Source organism: Triticum urartu, chromosome 7, assembly GCF_003073215.2.
Source record: "Triticum urartu cultivar G1812 chromosome 7, Tu2.1, whole genome shotgun sequence".
Lineage (NCBI taxonomy): Eukaryota > Viridiplantae > Streptophyta > Magnoliopsida > Poales > Poaceae > Triticum > Triticum urartu.
The window spans coordinates 187,404,658-187,421,174 of NC_053028.1; the positions used below are offsets into that span (position 1 = coordinate 187,404,658).

A 16,517-nucleotide genomic window follows, 5' to 3' on the forward strand; every position below is an offset into this window, starting at 1 on the left:
AACAGCGGCATGACTGATTCTCTTGGTGGGGGCCACGAGAGAGGGCGATCATGAGTGAATGGTGTAGGGAGGAGAGGGCCACGCGGGAGCTGGACGTACGGCGGAAAGTTGTGATTCACGTGCGCTGCGTCGCACCAGCAGACCGTGCATCTGGCCTCTAGACATCTCCAAGCTCCAAGGGGCATACGTGCACCACTCCTGGATTTTTGGGGGAAAAGCACCTTTCTCTAGCGGAGCAGAAGAAGAGCAAACCCATTTCAAATCACAGAAAATACATACAAATCATTTGGTTCCAGCAACGTAAGAGCAACTCCTACTGGATGATCCATTTTGTCCATTTAAGTCATTCGGATACAAAACTTGATCCAACGGAGCGATCAAACAGACATAATGTTCGTTCGCTGTCTGTTTTTGTGTCCATTTGGACCCATATCCGGCCCAAATTTAAATCACATTTGGGTCAAAGACGGGCACAAAGCGAACATTCTTTGTGCCTTCTTTATCCGCCTCTGTCCGGCTGCATGTGCCGCTTGGTCCACTTGTCATCCACCCACCTGTCTCATCCGATCTCTCTTCTCCTTTTCCTCTTTTCTCCCACCCATCTGCCCACCCCCGCTCGAGAGCTGGAGCAACGCCAGCCTGCCGGCCCCGCCAGCGCGTCCTGCAGTCCAACTCGTGGAGCTCGCCACGCGTGGCCCAGCCATGCACGCGTGTCCGGCCTGCCGTCCCCGTCATCGTGTCTCGGGGTTGGAGCTCGCCGCGCCCGGCCTGCCCCTCGCGTCTTGCCTCCCCTGCGCTCCTGGGCACTCCTGGCTGCGCCCGTTCTCAAGCTTCCGGCCGCGCTCCTGGCTGCACTCGACCACGCCTGGTCGCGCCTGGCCGTGCTCCTGGCCGCGCCCGGCCACGCCCGATCACTCTAGCCCCGCAGCTTCCTGCTCGAGCTGCACGGGGCGCTTGCTTCGCCGGCGCAACCAGTCGTAGAGGCAGCAAATGGGTCCGCCGTTGTCTTTGCGTTCGGTATATCCATCGTCCTCGCGTGTCTGCCGCATGTCTACTAGGCGGACGAGCGACTCAAACGGACAAAATCTGTGTCTATTTGGGTCTGTGTGTTGGAGTTGCTCTAAAATTTACTATTATTGTAGTATTTATTTTACATTGAAGTGTCGGTTTAGTAATCTGCTCGGTTTTGAGTAATCACCTGGGATGGTTTTAACTGTCGATTCCTCGTTCGTCCCCTTTTTCTTCCCGGGAAGGAAAAGGACACGTGGTTTAACAGAAAATGTGTAACGTGTTGCTCGGCCCAAGGGCTTCCAAAGCAGTTCGACATCACGAGCTAATTCGGTCCATAAGATAACATAGTTAACCAAGCCACGCTTAGTTTAGTTGCCGAAATCATCATCATTAGCCATTACGAAAAGCAAGCCAAGCAGAGAGGCAGCAGCTAGCACAAGCTCTCGCGCTCGCTCCACGTCCACGTCCGCAAATGATGGTAGGCCGGCCCTTTTCACTCGCCGAAAGGGACTCGGTCGCATACAGCTCAACACACGATGGCTCCATGGATGGATGCTGCATGCTCCTTATCTGCTGCTAGTATACAGTTTAGCAGCATCGTTTTGGATGGACGGGAGGGAGGCATGCACAGGGAGTGGCGAAATTGGGCTCATGTTCCGGTTGCCACTGCAGGCATGTTACCGTCGCCGTCGCGATAAATATCTGGACGGATTATTGGAAAGGTGACCAGATCACCACATGGTCGATCGTCGAATTAGTAGGTGGGTAGCGGCGGGGAGGCAGATATTTCCGTCGTCAGCGCGGCCCTGCTCCTGCTGCCGTGGGGACGAGGTTTTTGGCGACGTGGGCCGCGCGGCCACCAATCAGGAACAAAAGAAAACACCACTTGAGCATACTTTTTACATACAATATTATCAAGGAGTTCTATGGAGGGAAATGACGTACTCCCTCCGTTTCTAAATATTTGTTTTTTTAGATATTACAAATGAACTATCACATACGGATGTATATAAATATATTTTAGAGTGTAAATTCACTCATTTTGCTCCGTATGTAGTCATTTGTTGAAATGTCTAAAAAGACAAATATTTAAAAACGGAGGGAATATTATATATATTGTTTTCTGCGAAGAAGAAAAAACGATGTGTATCAATTTAATTGAGGAATAAGCCGGTGTTTTTTTAGTTGGAAAAAAATAGACTATGTTAAGGTGTGTCAAACTTGGTAGAATATCGTCACCATCTCCATCCTTGGATATTTTATAGCGACTCAAAAGCGTCTCTTTTGTACACCTGTTGATTTTGCCGGAGTGGAAGTGAACTGACAAGCACTCAAATCAAAGCAAGGGGCATGTAAATGCTGACTACGAGTTTGATCACTTTACAGATAACCAAAACACCTACTACTAGTACGAATTGCAAAATTACGATGCCTAAAAATCAGCAAAATCAACACAATCACTTCCATACAGTTTAAAAATATATACTATTTAGTCCTAAAAAATACTATTTTTTTAATAAAATAGATTAAACAGTTTGAAAAAATATATGTCAATTTCTTTCGCATGTTGTAGAGTATATGATCGTATATGTATGTAACAAATGTTCACAACGCCTCCAAGGAGTGGTATGAGGGACTAAACTTGTCCGGTTTTAAAAATTGAGGGACTATAGTTTGCTGGTTTTGGAGTTAAGGGACCATTTCTATGCTTTCGAAAAAATCGAGGGACGAAAAATATACTTATCCCAAAAAGAAATCACTCTAATAATTCTTCTGTAGACGTCCATGTTATGCACGTAGTTTATTGATGGATTTTATCCCTTAGTTTACATCAAGTTAAATAAAAATGATAATGCTATCCGACGAACGTCCGCTGAGGTTGCAAAGCAAATGTTTTTACAACAATTTATATAGCCAGGGTATGGCAATTCCTTCAGGCGGAAGTTTTCATAGTAAATCCTTTGTTTGCCAGGAAAAACGTTCATGCCATGTCTTGAGCGAACGTCTAAGCCGGTCCAACAAAAAAGAACATGAGCATCATAGATTTTCCAAAATATGTACCAACGTAGACCCCCTTTTGGGGTGGGGGGACGCAGTGGGCACCGGCCCTGACCACCTCGAGCAGTATAGCAACTCAAGTCCTCATAGCCTGTCGGTCCCTTTTGCCGATATTTTGAGGTTGCACAGCTAGACCAGTTAGAAAAGACAAAGTTCTCTGCATGCAGCACAGGGCGGGCAGGAAGGAAGGAAGGAAATATCTCCCCGCGCACAACACCACAATCATAGCAGCAGAATAAAACTGGACGTAGTAGGGCGCACACAGACAGACGGTCTTAAATATCGAGGTTGACGATGCACGGAGAAGCGGAAATATCTGGAAAATATCTCCGGGGGCGCGACGAGTGGCGACGGAATATCCAAGTCGCCCCCGGCTCCCGTCCGTCCATCCTAGTACCACTGCCACACAAAAGCGCACGCGAAAATCATAAAATACAGCCGCCCGTCCGAAAGTCGGAAAGCCTCGCCTTTCAGCTGCTAACCAAAACGGGCCGTCGCTGTGAGCCCGGGCCCGCCCGCCAGCGACCCCGCCTCCACGGTGTGGACCGCTGCCCTGCGCGAGTGCGCGGGCGAGTGAGAGCCTGCTAGTGGCGGGCGCAGCAGCGGAACTTTTCGCCCGAGCAATACCCGCCAAGCCACCCTCCACGCACGCCGCCCCTTACCAAAGAACGTCACTGACAAGGCGGACCTCCCGTAGAGACCCGGCCCGCGTGTCAGTGAGGGAGGGAGCGGACCGGCGGCGTGGCGTGGACCGCACCGGCGGGGGCCGGGCACACGTGGCGCGCCTATCCGCGGCGGGAATGACGAGGGTGCCCTCGGAAAAGCGCAAAAGCGCGGGCCGGGGGGGGGGGGGGGGGGGGGAGCCACCCCGTCTCCCCCCCTACGCTACCACTTCCTCCTCTTACCACTACTACTACTTGTACCGCGCCGCGCCCTCTCTTCCTCTCTTTTGTTGTGCTCCTCTCCTCCTCTGCTGTACATCTCTCTCTTATCTCTCCCAGAAAATTCCCTCTCCGTCCAGCCAGCCCCTCTTTTTTTCCCCCTCTCGCCGAGAAAAAAAAATAGTTTCTACCCGGGCCTGGGCCGCCGGAGCGAGCTTCTGGCCGCGCCCCACCGCCTGGGGTCTCCCGGCGCCGGCTGGATCTGAGGACGAGCCGCGGTTCGCTCGCTTCTTCCTTCAAGGTGCGCGCCGCCTCTCCCTTCTTTCGTACGTAGCTTGTTCATGTCTCTGTTTGGAGCTTTGGATTTGGGAACTCCGGTAGCGCGAATCTGATGATTTGTGTCGGTCCCAGCACAGCGTCCGGTGGTTTGGATCCATTTTTTTATGCTCGGGAAGCTGCGGTGTCGCTGGATTTGATTTTACTTTATTTTCCACGGCTGCCGTTTTCTTATGCTGATCACGCGGATTGCTTTGATCCGGGGTGTTTTACTTTTCTGTTGATTTGGTTCGGGTTTTCACGATTGGGCCGGCGACTTTCGGTGGATTTCACTGTGGCTCGTGACCCTTCTACAGCAGTCTTTGTCGTCTAGTTCAATTTCAATTATCGGTTTTCCTCCAGGAGCCATCCTCCGTTTTTAGCAGCAAGCGTGAAATGATTCCTTCTGCATACACGTTTTTTTCAGATGGATTTTTTTAATGAAAATAACATAATTTTCCTTAATTTAATTGTCACCATGTTTTCGATTATAGATTTTTTTACTAATAGGCTTCCCTTATTAAATAGGCAAAAAAAGGAACGCTCAGTATTTAAATAGAGTTTAATAAAATAAATTATATATTTATTCGCTAAGGAGATGTCAAAATCTATGTATTTTAGCTTTATCCGCTAAAGCGTGCTTAGGTGCGCACGAACTGAAAATATCTCAACTTTCAAAAAATATATAACTTTCATATAAAACAACTTTTTGTACCACTTTCTTCGCACGAACAAATAGTCCATTTCGTTTCCTTTGCTTTTTCTTTTCCATTTCCATTTTCCTAATGGGCTATCTAATGCCATTTTTTAGTACTAGAAATCGATCATTTTAAGTTTTCACATTAAAAATAAGCACCTCCTAATGTTTCCTAGTAGTTTCAGCCCGACAAAATCAATATTGTGATGTCTTTGTTCCCTTCATTTTTATAACTCCTGTTTGATATTATTCCCCGCATTTACGATGCTTGTTGCAAACCGCATATTGTCCGTAGATGATTCGCAAAGTTGTGATAGAATATAGTTCATTCAAATGTAAACAATGATATGCTTGCAGTACCTATTGACCAGTGGGGAATATATACTTGCAAGCAACCATTGTGAATTATAGAAGGTACCGAGAGCAGAAGATCCCAAGACTAGTGGTTTGTACTTTTGTAGTGGGACTCCTACTTCTTTATGCTGGTCGGTAAATTGAGGCGGAGTCCACGGGCCTACGTGCCCATCGAAACCTAAAAATCTTCTTAATGTAGATGGCGGCAAGATGTCCCAATTAGGAAGTAGATATATATTATCCATGGTTTTATATTATTGTTACGTTGATGCAAGACGTCTATGTGGCGCAGCATGATTGTTGCTGCATGTTTTGAAAGCTTTTCTTTGTTTGAATTGAAAAGGCGGTTCCTTGGGTGCTGGTTTATGGTTTTATATCCTTCTCCGTCCTAATGAGTTCTACTAGCACACATTTTTAATAATTGCTTGTCACAACTACACAGGTTTCTTGCAAATTTGGGTGATCTTGAAAGCTCGTGAAGAAGGGGTTGTTGGCCAAGTAAAAGATCCTGGAGCTGGCTTAGGGTGTTGTCCATAAAAAAAATCATGGGTGCTCTCTGCGATTACTGTGGGGAGCATAGGTCCATGGTTTACTGCCGATCCGATGCGGCTTCTTTGTGCTTGTCATGCGATCGCAATGTGCATTCAGCTAATGCTCTTTCTCGGCGCCATACGAGAACACTTCTGTGTGACCGGTGTGCTTCACAGCCTGCCATGGTCCGCTGCCTAGAAGAGAACACCTCACTTTGCCAAAATTGTGACTGGAATGGGCATAGTGCTGGATCCTCTGCTGCTGGACACAAAAGACAGAACATAAACTGCTATTCGGGGTGCCCATCATCTGCAGAGCTTTCGAGAATGTGGTCATTCATTTTGGATATTCCTAATGTGGCTCATGAGCTGAATTGTGAGCAAGTAATAAGCATGATGAGCATCAGTGACAGTGCTGTCAGTAATGGAGACAATGCTCAAGGGGACAACAGTTTGTTAGATATGGCTTGCGCAACACTTGATGAAGAAGACAAGCAAAAGTCTGTGATAGGCTCATCTTCTGAAGCTGGTCTGAACCTTCTTCCACCTGCTAATAATCAGACAGCTGTATCTGTGGATTCGACGACAGCTAAGGTGCATTAAGATTTTCACATATCCTTCCACATGTAGAACTATTAATAAACTTATGCTGTTGCATATACTACTACAGTACTATCCCGCTATGCCATCGTTTTAAGATAGCCAGCAGCTTTCCTCCCTACAGTTGGCGAGTTCTTCACTTGCACCATATGTCATGATTTTATTTCATTTTGTGCACGCACACTGCAATTGTATATTTTTTGTTACTTACTATACAGAATTTATTGCAACTTAGTAAAAATATATACCCCTACTGGATACAGAATTTATTGCAACTTAGTAAAAATATATACCCCTACTGGATACAGAATTTATTGCAACTTAGTAAAAATATATACCCCTACTGGATACAGAATTTATTGCAACTTAGTAAAAATATATACCCCTACTGGATACAGAATTTATTGCAACTTAGTAAAAATATATACCCCTACTGGAATTTTTTCCAAAAATAAACGCTGCCTACAATATGCTAGCATTGGTGGGATTACAAATGAATCTTGATTCTTGCCATGTCATGGGTCATTCAGGACATTTTTGGAAATGTGAGCATGACAAGGTTACATGGCATCCCACCAGTGGAGTGATATGTAAGATTCATTTTCAGAAACAAATTAGGGTGAGTTTCTTTTAGAATATTTTTTTTAAATCTTTGTTTTGGGGAACAAATTAGGATGCACTTTTGTTATAATTAGCATATGTAAGTGAATATTAACACAAGCCAGATGATAGGAAAGCTGTGCGTATCACACAAACTAATGCTGTGCTTAATTGGAATGAATACCTGCCATATTTATAACTATTGGTGGTCTACTACCACCTATGGGGTAAATAGCTAACCATGTAAAGTTGTAAACTATTGGCCATTCAATATGAGTAATGAATGGTCTACATGTAAGTTAGCGTACCGTAAGCATCTCCTTAGTGAGTTCTAAGTTGGGAATTGTATATTGTCTATTCCTTCTCTGCCTTCGTTTTGGCAGCAAGAATGAATGGGAAAATTTGCAGATGCGTACAGATAAAAGACTTAACAGGATCTTCCCTCATTTGCATTTGATTTTCTCTCATATATTTCTTTCTGTGGACTGGCATATGCAACATCTATAGGCTTTCTCTCTTTAAGTTCTTACCCTGCCCCGTGCTTCTTCAGATATTAATTTTTCACTAATGTGTGCTTATGATTTCCTTGTGCAGTATACGCCAGACAAACATATGTTCAGCAAGGACAGCATATATGAAGATTTTTCTATGGATGATATTGATCTGAGTTACGAAAATTATGAAGAACTATTTGGTAACTCTCATATTCAGACTGAGGAACTCTTTGATGATGCTGGCATTGACAGTTACTTTGAAGTTAAGGAAGCGACTGCTGTGAATTCTGATGAGGTTTGTAGCTTATTCCCACTAGCCATTTATTTAGTTAGAAAAGATGTTTTATAGGTGTTCACAACTGATTGTTATGGTTTCCCTTTTGAATTACAATCATTGCTAAGAAAAGCATCAGCTGTCACTTTTGAATTACAATCATTGTTGGAAAAGCATCAGCTGTCACTTTTTTCTTTGTCATATTGCATTGCTTTTTCTTTCTTTTCTTTTTTTTGGCTGACCTCAAGATTACTTGGTTTCAGCAGCCCAAGCCAAAGCAGCCGGCTGCTAGCAATGCGTTATCTGCTGACTCTGGGATGTCAAATCCAGCAGTAAAAGAAGATGATTCCAGTCTTTGTATTCCTGTGAGGCAAGCTATTTCCTATTCTGGCTTTACTGGTGAGAGCATTCCTGAAGAATACCAGGATTGTGGTGTATCACCAATGCTCCTTATGGGCGAGCCTCCATGGCTTCCTCCTGGTCCTGATGGCTCATTTGCTGGAATTAGAGACAGTGCTATCACACGGTACAAGGAGAAGAAGAAAAGAAGAAAGTAAGTGCCTTTATTATTAAACTTCCTGTGTCTTTTTATTTCTGGAAGGCGTTGCATATGTACTTGTAACCATGTGGTAATTTTTAATCATATACAACAAAAATATTCTGTAGCTTGTATATTTTCTGACATGCTTCTGCCTATGTAGCTCTATCTCCTATTTTTCCTTGATAGTTAGCTGACTATTCTTCATCTGTTGTGGCTCTTTTGATAGGTTTGACCACAAGATCAGGTATGAATCTCGCAAGGCTAGGGCGGATGTGAGAAAGAGAGTCAAGGGACGGTTTGTTAAGGCCGGTGAAGCGTATGACTATGATCCGCTCGACACAAGGAGCTACTGAATGCAGAAAAGCATTGTGCTTAGGTTAGCTTAAACCAGTGCCTATTGCAGCTGGGATAAATCGATAAATCAGACGCTGAAGCAATCATGGCATACCCACCTCTGGAAAGAAAAGAACAGAAAGCAACCAACGAGGCAAAAAGATTTGAAAGTTGTGCAAGTTTTCAACGCCGTTTCTCCTGTTCCTTCTGTACAGCGGATGGAACTCGCGTCTTCTATTGCTTCCAGAGCAGTTTTGGTGAACGAAGACAACGCAACTAGATGGACTTCCTGCGTTTTTCTCCCTTTCTATTGACTATGTGGCATCCACCTACCCTGGCTGCGGTGTTTTCGGCGGTATGCTTCCAGATTGTGTTCTCTTAGGTGAAAGATGGCTGTAGTTGTGAAGTATCCTGCTGCGTTATATTTTTATGCGAATTCTGCTGCAATCCGGAGTTTTGTGTGCAATTATGCATGTGTAAATACCAGGTAGGAAATAAGCCGGTGCTTGTAAAGTTTGTTGTTTCAAGCTGGTGGTGGTGATGGAGCCCATGTAAACTTGCCACCAATTTTGTGTGCTCACCCTGCCCAAATAAGGAAACCTTCAGACCTAGTCAATGCTACTATTTGTACTTGAGCATATATATATGCTCGGATATGTCATTTTTGATCATCTGATTGGCCTCTAGTTGCTCTGAAAAATGTCACATTTATCCTCGCACAATTTCACTGAGCCAAGGTGCTCAAAGAGTAGAAATGTAATTGTATCAGGCATGCTTGTTACTGATGTACCATCCTATCAGGCATGATTCTCACTATTGTGTTTCGATGTATTGAAAGTCTCAACAAAAGTGTATGTACACGCCTGATATCAAGCTTCATAACAGCACACATGGCCGAAGAGACCTGACGATTTGGCTTAACTATGAAACTGGTTTCCCAGAACTCCAGGTATAAAGGTTCAGCACACATGGCCGAAGAGACCTGACGATTTGGCCTAACTATGAAACTGGTTTCCCAGAACAACAGGTATAAAGGTTCAGCACACATGGCCGAAGAGACCTGTCGATTTTCCTTGAGTACAGTGTTGAAAAGAATGGTGATTTACCTACAGGGAGTTTACAACTCCAGGGACACTTGCCGGTGCTGGTCATCTAACATGATTTACCTATCTGAATACTAATCAATCTACCTTCTTGGCCCTTCTTTTAGTTCTCCAATCGGCCCTGCGTGGAATCATCCTCACTATGTACAATCCTTGCCAAAACTCAAAATTGGTCATCACAGACCAGAAGATGCTTTCTGGTGATCCATATATCTATGTGCACCAGCAAAAATGGCTCCTAGTTAGCTGGTATGAGTTCCTTCTCAAGTTGGCTGAATGTGCAGCAGCGAAAGTAGGATGCGAAAAATGGCTCCTAGTTAGCTGGTATAAGTTCCTTCTCAAGTTGGCTGAATATCTTCTTGAGGCGAGAAGACAACTTGGATGCCACCTCCTGCGTGATCTTCTTTCGATTCTTGCAGCTCTTTAACCATGCCATACCAATAAATACTTGGACACTGGATGACTTCTGCTTGGACGAAGTCTGCTCCAACTGGTATCGAATATGGAGCTGTGGAAGTTATGTAATAACTATGTCAGAGTCAAAAAATCTGAAATCTCAGTTGTGACAGAATGACGAGAACATAGACAGTAGTTGTTGCCTTTGACAAAGCTAATGAACTGAACAGAGACTACCTTTCTCATGCTTAGGTGTAATGCATACATGGGTAAACAATGTGATTGTTTTGTATATTGTGTACCGACAACTTTCTAAATTCAGGATAGCCACTTCACCACAATGACCACAGAAATCTTATTGAAAGGTTTTCAATTCAAAAGGATAATCTTATTGAGAGTCACGAACAAAGCAACCAAGATATATGTACTGTGTTCGGTTAACCAAAATGAGGAAATACATAGAACAAAAAAAGAGGACATACAAATTCAAGATTATCAAGTTAACAAAAGGTCATTTGTTTGGCTACAAAGATGTCATGACAACCATCAAGAGGAAGGTGTGACCAAGAAAGCAACATAAGAAGAGCAGGCAAGAATACGACAAGATTAACAAGATATAATATCATGCACAATTGAAATATATAGCTAATACTAAGATGTTTAATAAAAATAAAAATAAACATTACAATGCCAGAAAGTCATTTCTTACATTGAAAAATTCGCCGAGTGGGATACCTTCAAGTGTCATCACTTCTTCAACGAGCCATCCATTCTTATCAGGCAACGGGGACTTCTGTTGGGTGCTCATTACTTCCCCCTCACGGCGTGCCACTTTCTTGTCAAGCCTGCAGTGGACTTGTCTCTGGTGCACATCGGCCCTGACTGGTTCCCATGCTGTCACAGAGTAGTCCATACAGCCAACTTTCTCCATAATTCGACGCTCCACAGGGCCACCCTCAAATATGCCCATGAGTACTGGAACCTGGATGAAACATAGTAGTTGCTTTCAATCTAAAATTGTAACTGTTTCACTTGTTATACATCACATAGTGGATTGTACATCATTATCAGAATGAGATAAGGAAATCTTACATCAAAAGGTATTGTAGATGAGAATACTTCCGACATTTTGACATCCTCTATGCCTAAGAAAGATCCACCTTCCTCATTTTGGAGGTCTTTCGTTTCTGATTCCTCTTCTACCAGCTGAATTTTTTCTTCAGGGGTCAAAGACCTCGCCTTCCACAGTGCCATTATTGTTCTGCAAAGTACGCAATTCACATTTTTTAAGAACATGCTCATGAAGAGAGAAAAATAAACCGGACAATAAATTGGTGTCCTTTAAGTAGTTTATTGTGATGGCCAGCCACATATGACGAGTTAATGTTTATCATCCACGAAACTAACTTACTTATGTGCCGCGTTGAATGACACAAAGGATTGGAGATGAAACTTGAGTCTCCCTTCATCGTCCAGTTGCTTTGCTCCATGCCTTGCATCCATTCCTCTGCCCTTGCGAAGAGTAATCAGCAGAGATGGGCTTCCCATCGAAGATAGAGTTGCAGGGAGCAATTGAATCTCTTCAATATCTTCCCAAAGAAAGAAGAATTTTGTTTTGTGGCCAAAAAGATTTGTGTAGAACCCAATAATTCTTGGGGATAAAAACAAGCGACCCTGCAAGACAGCCATAAGACTAAGCAGCCGAGCAGTCATACGAAACAGATGTTTATGTCTAATTAAGGTGTTAATTCAGATTAACAGTAGCATGACCATGTGAAATATGACACTGATTACTGGTAATCATAAGTATGCTTAAGTGGTTAACAGACAATATTTGATAGTCCCTCCGTCCCATAATGTAAGACGTTTTTTGACACTAATAATGTAGTGTCAGAAAACAACTTACATTATGGGACAGAGGGAGTACCTTTTTATAGTAGAGCAGGAAAATCGAAACAAGGCAGAAAGATGAATAATTATATTGTTTTAACTGGGTTCAGAAACTGAATAAGTTTGAACAGAATCTTTGTACTACATCATACTGGCTGAAAATAGTGACCACCATTGTAGATTTGCATACTTTTGTAATCTGGAATGACAGTTGTGCCTATAGCTGACTCTTTAATTTGAGGATACTGAATCCACTTTCTCAGCACATGGTACTGTATTACAAAATGAATGAGGATTTGCTTGCAGTACAACAGAAACACAGCAGAAGCAAATAAATTTACCTGTGTGAGCATCTTGCGCTTTAAATGGCAGGTAAAATCATTGATAAGGAATTCTTCTGGTGGCAAAGAAAAGATCTTCTGGAACTCTAGGTTCGTGTGAGGTGATCGCATAGCAATCTGCATAATGAGATTGGCATCAATCAAGTCATGGACTGATTATATGTACCGTATACACCTTTATTTGTTCTGCACACTTGTGCATTTCAAAATTTCTCACTAAAATTGTAGACAGGTGTTGCATGTGATAAAAGAAACATACTTAATGACAAATAAGCATGCGAACTTTGGTCTTCTTGGTAACAGTGCAAATGATTATATTCTTCTAGAACTTTTAGCAAGTGAACATTTTCCAAGTTCTAATATGCTCTACATTTATAAATTCTATGAATGTACACAATTGTAGTATTTGAGTGATAGGCACATATGGTCCTAAGAGTATGATTTGGTTTTATCACTTGATGATAGAGAATAGAGACCTTACCTTTCTGCCAACCTCTTTCTCCATCCTGTCCAGGTAATCCTTCACAACTTCTGTACCCCTTGAATTGTTCAAGAAAATTCTCAAATGTAATTTTGATTGACATGCTTGAGCCAGCTTTCCTTTGAGAGGAATCCAAATGTCGGCAAGCTCAGATATACTATATTTCAAGAAATTTACTTCAACGTGACCAAGGGAGGCAACTTCATCAAAGGGTCCATCAAAATCATATACGTTTATTTCCATCACTGAGGGTGGGTCTTCCATGGCATCAAATTCAAAAATTTCTGCAAATTTTGAAAAGGTTATAATGAAACCTTGCCACTCGAAAGACCTAAAAATACTTACAAATAAATAGAGGTTTCTTTGAGCACGTTAATACATTTTGGTTATTGGGAGTTCTACAGTTTAGCACTATGTGAATTAAAGCAAAATGCTAGCAAATGTAAATAGGTCAAATAAAGATGGCTTCAAATACGTTCTAGCGAGTTATCAATACTCCCTCCGTTCCAAAATAAGTGCCATGACATTTATTTTGGAACAGAGGGAGTAGCTAGTAAATATTGCAAAATAAATAAATTATAAGCTGGATTCAAATGCATTTCTAACGAGTTATGAGATGGCTAGTAAATATTGCAAACAAATTAAATTATAGCTTTACCATTCCACTGAGGCTCAAGAGTGTGAAACTTAATCGAGCTTGTCTTTGTCTGTCCATTGCAAGTAAATACAACATATGGATCAGAGTAACCAGATGACTTTGTTGCTGATAAGTTGGTCCCATCTATCAAAGCAACAGTCAGCAACCAGCCATCGCCTTTTGCTTTGACACCATGATCACCGCCTACACATTCCAAAAGACCATGTAAGCAAAGTTTGCTGATAAGTGCAGATTATGAGAGTATATGTCCAGACCGGGGGCATTCCCTCTTTGAAAAAATAAGAGTATATGTCCATAATAATAACTGAAGATTCTGTTGAAGAAAAATAAAAAGTAACAGTAACCCTTTTTTGCATCAGAATATTCGTAAAGAAGCATTTTTATCTTGTCACTGAAATTATTCGCAGTGTTCTGTTAAATAACACATGAGTTCATGCATAATGCTTCTATTCCTACTAGGAAAAAGAACGGGAGTAAAACCAGAAAGGAAATATGAGCTACCTCTTTGCCTCCTTGCCTGGACAAACCGTGCAATCATATTAAGGACACGTTGTCCTTGCAGAACAAGGACTCCACAAACCACAACTTCACCAACAGAATCTGGCAAGTCCAGGCCAGGGAACTCGAGACCTTGAATTATACTAGGACTTGCAAGGATGATGTGTGCAAAAACATAGATAAATGCAACAACGGAGGATACAACAGTAAAATTTCCAAAGATTCGGAATGCTAGTTTCCAATCGGATTCTGTTTCCGGTTGCACTGAAGACAAGCTTTCATTATTTGTTGTTGTATCTTTTGCATCAACTGGTCTGACATTTTGAGCCAGAAGTTCAGAGAACTGACTGAAGTTGTCCTTCAGTCCTTGTTTTGCACCATTTTCTATCATGCCCTTCATCATGGTACTTTGCATGAAATTTAAGCGCCACGAGATTACAAGCCGTGAAGATCTTTCATCATCTCTTAGTTCAGGCCCTGGCATTATACAGGTTAAAATCTCCACCCTAAAATTATTGCCAAAAGGGACTTCAGGAGTACTGACATCTGCTAAAACTGCATACATATCTCCATCTGCCTTGAGATATGTCACGTCTTCTGTTGCTTTCACGGCCTTAACTAGTTTAGTAGCAGCTTTTGTGTAGGTTATAACCCTCTTCAAGATCTCACCATCATTTTCAAGTCTCCATTGTTGAATATCCAGACCGGTAGTCCCTTGCATCTTCGCTAGTGATTGCAGAAAGTCTGAACTTGGTGAGAAAAGAAGTGTATTCAAGTCATTGGGTGCAACGGCATAAACCTGATCAATAAGAATTCCACCTGACAAATTTCCAGGCATATCATTCCCTTCATGCTTAGATGCAAAGGCTTTTAGTAGTTCATCAAATGACATATTTGCACTAGTTTCAAAATCCTGCTCATCAGAAAGTTGTGAGCTTGTTAATGGCATTTCTTCAAGAGTGTCCAAACCACGGTCATGCTTGAACACAGGTGGAACAGAAGCTTCTGTGTCTTTTGGTTTTACTGAAAAAAATTGATTTAGCCGGTTGACAAATGATGGACCAGCATTTGATTTATCCTGCTTAGTAATTTCTGCTTCATCAGTAACTGGTGGCGACGTGGATAGTTCTATAGGAATATTTGGCAAAGAAGATCCCTTCCTTAATTCACTTGATTTGTCTGAACTTGATGCAAAGTCGTCTGAAGCCCAATGTGCAAGTGTCGCTGTCTCTTCAGGGTAACTTTGAGATAGAGATATGGTAAGATGAATTTCTCCTACAGAATATTTTAGCAGCGTGTAAATAGTTGCCCACACTGAAAAATAGGCTGCAGTCTATGCACAAATAACCAAAGAGGATAATCATGTCGGTGAGATAGGCACCATTCTTATTCACCTCATTACAAGCCAAAATAGTGAATATTTGATGCTAATAGAAAAAGAGTCCCCATAGTCTAGTTTTCTATAATTCCTAACAGATTAAGTCATTAAATACATCATTCAAGGGATAAACAGCTGATAGTGGGTTGGAAGCTAAGGATAAGTATAAAAAAGGCAGTAAAGCTATGACAGGCATACATCCACTACTGTATTGATTATGTCAGAAGTTTTGGATAATCTGGGAAGCAATATGTTCCCAGAAATGATAAGGAGCTGCTAATTGTTTCATAGCCCAACGGCGTGGCACCCTGTTCCTCGGGAACCAACTATAGATTGATTCATAGCAACTGCGGCTGGTGGGTTATCGTATGAATTCTCCCTAGACCTGTTGCTTGCAAGCCTTCAGATGAGTACACAATTAACTAAGAAAAGAATATGAACAACATGATGTATGGAAGGTCACGGACAGAAGCTATTGCCGAAAAGAGGATGCACCAAGGAGGGTTAAACTAGCACAACCCCATCTATCACAACACTGGGTCGGTCACTGTCCAACTACACGAATTCAGAAAAATCAACACCACATTATTATCACCATGAAACAATTATATTTAACTAAGAAAAGAACAGGGAAAAAAATGATGTGTGGAAAGAAGATGGTTACCGCAATCTCTGATCTTGGACTTCTTGCTCTTGGGCTGCAGCGGGTACCAGCGCGTCCCGAGGGAGCGGTTGTCGGCGTCGAGCACGGCGGAGAGGGGCACCTTGACCTGGCCGAGGAAATCGTCGGAGAAGTACTTGTCCTCGTCGGTGATGCGTATGAGGAGCTCCTCCTTGAGGTCCCCGACCCGGAAGGCGAACTCCTCGTCCCACACGGGGTTGGCCGACTTCCTGATCACCTTGGTCTTGGCCCGCTGCCTCCCCAGCTGCAGCTTGGCGTACGGGTCGCCCAGCCCCTGCGCCTCCGCCGCCGGGAGGTTGCGGGCCTCGATGACATGCACCACAAGCCTCATTTCCTTTTCTTTCCTTTTTCTGTTGTTGTTGTCAAGATTGATTTGGGCGGTCTGCGTGGTTCAAATCAAAT

General features: G+C 42.8%; 2 protein-coding genes across 3 annotated transcripts in view; one reads left to right on the forward strand and one right to left on the reverse strand.

Annotated features, from left to right (window-relative positions):
* The first annotated feature begins 3,934 nt into the window (after nt 1-3,934).
* On the forward strand, nt 3,935-9,374 carry LOC125519023 (zinc finger protein CONSTANS-LIKE 9-like). 2 transcript variants are annotated; one of them, XM_048683909.1, is made up of 5 exons: nt 3,935-4,251; nt 5,759-6,440; nt 7,641-7,835; nt 8,081-8,367; nt 8,582-9,374. In XM_048683909.1, exons 2-5 carry the CDS (start codon nt 5,862-5,864, stop codon nt 8,706-8,708), a joined length of 1,188 nt encoding a protein of 395 aa, XP_048539866.1. In that variant the 5' UTR covers nt 3,935-4,251; nt 5,759-5,861; the 3' UTR covers nt 8,709-9,374. The 2 variants fall into 2 exon arrangements, with proteins under 2 accessions (XP_048539866.1, XP_048539865.1); XM_048683908.1 differs by having other exon boundaries at nt 3,937-4,251; nt 8,078-8,367.
* A 303-nt stretch (nt 9,375-9,677) lies between these two features.
* Nucleotides 9,678-16,517, reverse strand: part of LOC125519021 (C2 and GRAM domain-containing protein At1g03370-like) — a 21,088-nt gene continuing 14,248 nt past the window's right edge. The window contains exons 2-10 of the mRNA XM_048683905.1: nt 16,098-16,488; nt 14,059-15,330; nt 13,558-13,740; nt 12,900-13,183; nt 12,419-12,535; nt 11,599-11,861; nt 11,280-11,448; nt 10,897-11,169; nt 9,678-10,299 (exon numbers count right to left, since the gene is read on the reverse strand). Of these exons, the coding sequence (XP_048539862.1) occupies nt 10,105-10,299; nt 10,897-11,169; nt 11,280-11,448; nt 11,599-11,861; nt 12,419-12,535; nt 12,900-13,183; nt 13,558-13,740; nt 14,059-15,330; nt 16,098-16,446 (3,105 nt within the window). The 5' untranslated portion in view covers nt 16,447-16,488 and the 3' untranslated portion in view covers nt 9,678-10,104. The remainder of the gene's footprint in view (nt 10,300-10,896; nt 11,170-11,279; nt 11,449-11,598; nt 11,862-12,418; nt 12,536-12,899; nt 13,184-13,557; nt 13,741-14,058; nt 15,331-16,097; nt 16,489-16,517) is intronic.

Coding starts and splice junctions, on each gene's coding strand:
- LOC125519023 (XM_048683908.1), top strand. CDS start 5,862: ATGGGTGCTCTCTGCGATTACTGTGGGGAGCATAGGTCCATGGTTTAC. Junction 6,441..7,640: donor TGGATTCGACGACAGCTAAG/GTGCATTAAGAT, acceptor TTCCTTGTGCAG/TATACGCCAGACAAACATAT. Junction 8,368..8,581: donor GAGAAGAAGAAAAGAAGAAA/GTAAGTGCCTTT, acceptor CTCTTTTGATAG/GTTTGACCACAAGATCAGGT.